This window comes from Hippocampus bargibanti, linkage group LG07 (genome assembly GCF_051943395.1).
Source record: "Hippocampus bargibanti isolate YZ-2025 linkage group LG07, ASM5194339v1, whole genome shotgun sequence".
Lineage (NCBI taxonomy): Eukaryota > Metazoa > Chordata > Actinopteri > Syngnathiformes > Syngnathidae > Hippocampus > Hippocampus bargibanti.
In genome coordinates this window covers 15,385,200-15,390,199 of record NC_142740.1, presented here as the reverse complement: position 1 = coordinate 15,390,199, position 5,000 = coordinate 15,385,200, and the positions used below count along the sequence as shown (strand labels likewise).

General features: G+C 41.2%; 1 protein-coding gene across 2 annotated transcripts in view; it reads right to left on the bottom strand.

The window, feature by feature from the left end:
• ssbp4 (single stranded DNA binding protein 4) overlaps positions 1-5,000 on the bottom strand; it is a 117,938-nt gene that overhangs the window by 12,388 nt on the left and 100,550 nt on the right. For both annotated transcript variants that reach the window (XM_089001002.1, XM_089001001.1), the window contains exons 6-8: positions 3,695-3,778; positions 1,391-1,517; positions 784-851 (exon numbers count right to left, since the gene is read on the bottom strand). In XM_089001002.1, coding sequence (XP_088857128.1) covers positions 784-851; positions 1,391-1,517; positions 3,695-3,778 — 279 coding nt within the window. The remainder of the gene's footprint in view (positions 1-783; positions 852-1,390; positions 1,518-3,694; positions 3,779-5,000) is intronic.

Sequence of the window (5,000 nt, the reverse complement as noted above, 5' to 3'; positions counted from 1 at the left end):
AAAGTTTTACGACAACCAAGCAAACACTTTGATTAAGAAAAAAACAACAACAAATCAATTCAAAATGGACTCGTATTTTACAAAGTAAATTGCTTTCATATTGTGTTCTATTGTTTTCAAGATTTACTGTATTGTTATGTTTATGCACAATATATTTTGCTCTTTTATATAATGACATATACATTGATAACAGTATATATTTATTTATATGTTTAAACAGTCCATGCATCACACCATACTTTTATTTAGACATTCCTCATGTATTTCGTTTTTCTACTTTCATTCCTTTCATCACTTTGCTGCTGTGAAATGTAAATTTCTCCACTGTGAGACTAATAAAGGCATATCCAATCCAATCCTACAGCACTTGCACTATCATAAATTCCCACAGAAGGAAACATGATTCCTTATTCCTCCCTGAAATTGTTCAACTGCTTGCTATTTCTGTCAGAGGAAAATTGGCCGCTGGTAATAGCACAATTACTAGGTCCATACTGCTTATATGTCAAAATGACTTGCCGTTACAGTAGAAGAGATAGATAAGTTAAATATTAGCTATTCTACAATTAGGCCAGCCCTGTTCAAGACTTTGATGGATGTGCATTGAACTACTTTGCCGAGCAGCGTAAAAATTATGTATGTGGTCACACAGCACAAGAACGCAAGCCGAATTCCTGCTGAAGTCAGTGTTTTTCATTTGAACGTGACTTTACTCCAAATAGTTTCGTGATTATGGAAAGCAAATTTGGTTTGCCGCGGTTTCTGTAGTTCAATATTTTGTACCTGTGGCCCCATGCCGCCCATTCCTCGAGGGGGATTCATTCTCATTGGACCGCCCATGTTTGGATGTCCTGTGCAGAGAGATGACAAAACAGTCTTTATGAAAATAACAGCGCTAAAGTACTGCTTGGATTTGAATAATTACAAGATTGGATGAGATACCATATTTCCTCAAATAGTGGATTCCACACCGCTACTAGTAGTTCGAATACTATTTCCACTAAGCATACTACTTCCACCACGATGTTTCTGACCATGAATGCTATTGCAGTACTGCTACTCCTCCTTCTTCTACGGCTAATGACATCGATGAATAATAATAACAATAACAACAATTATCAAATAAAATCTGACAGACCTATTTTTTTTCTCCTCAGAAAAAACATTGGCTGGTAACTGAAAGTGACTCGGTCCATAGATGCTCCTGTTCCCACATGGATATGAAATGCTTAACGGCATCTTGAACAATGAGCCATTTGCTGCTACACCAACATGTAATCATCTGATCACATGGAGCGGCCTGATCTCATATGACCAAACATATGCAAAATCGTTCCATTTTACAGGAAATAAAACCCCCGTGATGCCACGACAGTGTTGAACTTGCTACCTTGAGGTCTGGTGGGGTCCAGGCTGTTTGGCAGGAGAGGTTGTGATCCAGGGATGCTCCCTGGTGGCTGGTTTGGCATGCGGAGTGTGGGTCTCGGACCACCTGGGTACCGCGGCGACATGAATGGCTGCGGAAGAAATGCGAAAGACTTATTTTTAGTGGTATATTTACTGTTATTTTTGGGAAGGCAAAATTATATAGAGTATGTTCATGTAGCCAGTGAGTGTTGCCATTTCAAGTCTTCGTCAACAGGGGGAGCTGTTGTAATTCAGAACAATGCACCGGCTGGTGTTTAGTTCACAATGACATGACATTCCTAAGCAAAGCAACTTCGCTATGGTAAGTCGGACCTCAGCTAAAGCATTAAGATGACGTCAAAGAAGGAACAATGTAAGTAAAGAGAGGGTAAAAAGAATCCCACAACAGTACCTTTGTAAGGAACAATATAAGCAAAGCAGAAGAGGCGGGCTGTATATGAGAAAAATAATGGAGGCGTGTTGGTAACGGTCCACATTTTGTGCAGCTCACTGCTTCTTATATAACACTGTATTGTGTCCACACATATCAGCTTGGAATATAGGAAATAAACAACATGCAACATTCACTCGGGGGCCACTTCATTGGTTCACCTGAACTGTATAGAATGAAGTCTGCCTTTAGAAATTATTCAACATGCTTTATGTTGTGTTGACCTGCAGCATACTGAGCTATTTCTACTCTTGCGTCACTCTAATGCAGATCGATAGGGTAAATCACATATTGCAAAAATATATCTCTTCTGAAATAAACATCTGTTAAGTCATTCACGGATTTATTCGGGAATTGAAAATATGATGCAGAGCGCCATTCCCGAATAAGTTTGGGTTTTGTTTTTTCTCTTGCTTGAGTGGCGATAAAGCGCTGGCCATGGCCTCTGGCAATGTCCTCTGGGAATGGTTTTTTCCCTTCCACAAGGGGGCAGCATTTCACTTTTTTTCCCAGCATTTCCCTTTTTTCCAGGTTCCAGCTTCAGCTGTTGTTAAAGGACAACCGACGTCTCCGGACAAGTTGTGTCCTTAATTTGTAAAAGGGCTTCAAATGACTTCAACTGAGCGTATTTTGCAAAGATTCCACCGCATATAGCTATATTTTACGTTTTAAGACTTGCACTGAACATTCAGGAAGTCTTGTTTTTGAGTTGGTGACGAGTCCGTACGTTACGTCACTGAAGGAACGCCCCTGACCGAAAAAAGGACACATTGTAGCAGTCCTTCCAACATGTCAATGCATTTGGCTGTACTTGGCTGGTCTGAAAACTTTGTGTAGCACCAAAAAAGAGGCAGAAGAGGGCGACAAAGCTCAATGTAAGGAATTAATCAGCCTGTGGAAACGGGCTGATTAATTCCTTACAGAGGCTTTGTCGCCATTTTCTGCCTCTTTTTGTGCTACATTTCCCGCCCCCAGATACCTCAAAATGGCATGGCATAAATTCTTTAATCGATTTCAAACATGTATGCTTTCCTATATAAGCCAATGTACATGTATATGTATGGCATTGCATTTTGGACAGCCACCCTCATTTCAAGCTCATATAACTCCAAACCCATATAATTTAGGAGTGAACTAATTTTTCTGATGAAAGAAAAGAGTCTAACGCTGTATTGAATGTTTATGTAATCCTAAAACTCAATATTTTGTGGGTCCTGGAATTCAAGTAACAATGACAAAAACCCTGTCACTGTAGTGGACACATTTTTGCACATGTCTGGAAGTGAATGGGTTAAAACCCCATTATGGGTTATGTAGAGGTGGAGGGTTTGATTCCGGAGCAGAATATGTCAACAGACCGTGACTTTCCTCTGCGAGTACATTAGTATTAGATGCATATCTGAGGAGCTCATCAGGGCTCTATCGTAAGGCCACACATTTTTTAATTCTACTCCCGTATGTGTACAATATAAATGCACACAATGCCACACCAGATCAAAATATTCCAGTTTCAGTTAAAAAAAAGAATTTATCTTGTCTCTTCTCCTCCGTGACCAACTTGTGGTGGGTTTACACACGAGAAAATGCACCGTTGTCAGGCCATGCTGCAATATTAATGCTCCACTGATGGGCTCCGGGACGGCGAGTGCCTGGCCGAGAGGGGGAAGAGAAGCCCATCCAGATGCATCTCCGCCCCTTCCAGGCCGGCCCGCCACTCTTAAATTATTCATCTGCCACGCCGTCCTGAATGCTGCTTGTCCCGAGCCAGCAAAAGAGTGAGTGCGTGAATAAAGATGTGTGTGTGTGTGTGTGTGTGTGTGTGTGTATGTCTATTACCTGCCCGTGAGGACCCATCATGGGATTGCTGGGGTTGTGTGGGGGAGGCTGCGTATGGGGGGAGGGTTGAGATCCCGGGGGACCCTGGAGACAAAAACAAATACAAATCGTCTCAATAAAGATCAAGACTAGATTCCAAAGGATTGAAACATTTTTTGACAGTGGTTATAAAAAATCTACACACCCTTGTTGAAAATGACAGGTGTTTGTGATTTCAATCATGACACCAAGATAAACCGTTTGGAAACATTTCACATCAATTAAGTGACCTGTTCAACTTTTAACTCATTCACTGCCATTCCCAAATTTATTCGGGAATTGAAAATATGACGTGTTTCCTGTAGGGGGTGCGTTTCAAGGCTGGGTCAGACCTCTGGCAACGAATTTTCCTCCCATGAGGGGGCAGCATTTGCCTTTTGTACAGCTGCCCCAGTTCAAGCTCAGATAACTCCAGACCCATATAATTCTGGAATGAACTCTTATTTTCTGATGAAAGAAGAGAGTCTAAGGTTTCTTACGATGCATTGAATCTTGATGAGGTACTAAAACTCAATATTCTGTGCGTCCTGAAATTTGAGTCAAAATGACAAAAACCCTGGCACTGGAGTGGACACATTTTTGCACATCGTCTGGCAGTAAATGAGTTATCATAAATCAAGTTCCACTGTTCAAGTAGGCTTTTCCTGACAAGGCTTTCAAGTAAAAGTCCAATGATGTCTATAGCACAGGAAACAGCTTTAATATAATAAAGCGTGAAATTATAAATCATGAGTCCACAGCAGAGGCAGGGTATGCTAATGTTAGCATGATTGGTTATTTTGTATTTATTATTTTAAATCACTCAGTCAATAACACATTGCTAAAATAGAAATAAACACAGCTATATATTTGTCAATGTCTTCCTTGATATTAGCGCCTTATTTACCATATTTTCCAGTGTATGAGGCACACACAAAAGCCTTGATTTTCTTCAAAAGATGACCCTGCGCCTTATTCGCAGATGCGTCTTATGTGAGAAGTAATATTAAGCCACAACAGGTCTCGCAAATCCTGTTAGCAGCCACGAATCCATTCCCCCCGTAGAAGAAGCAGTGTGTAACCCCAGCCTTGACTGTAGTGCCTTATAATACGGTGTGCTTTCGATGAGAAGGTTTCTTCAGCCGTCATCTGTACAAAAGTGAAGGTTTCGGACGTTTCGCCTCCTATCCAAGAGGCTTCGTCAGCGAACTAAAGTCTGACTGGTCGTATCGGCCCCATTTATATATCCCTAATGTCCAGACCTGGTGGCGCCGGACACAGCTATGAT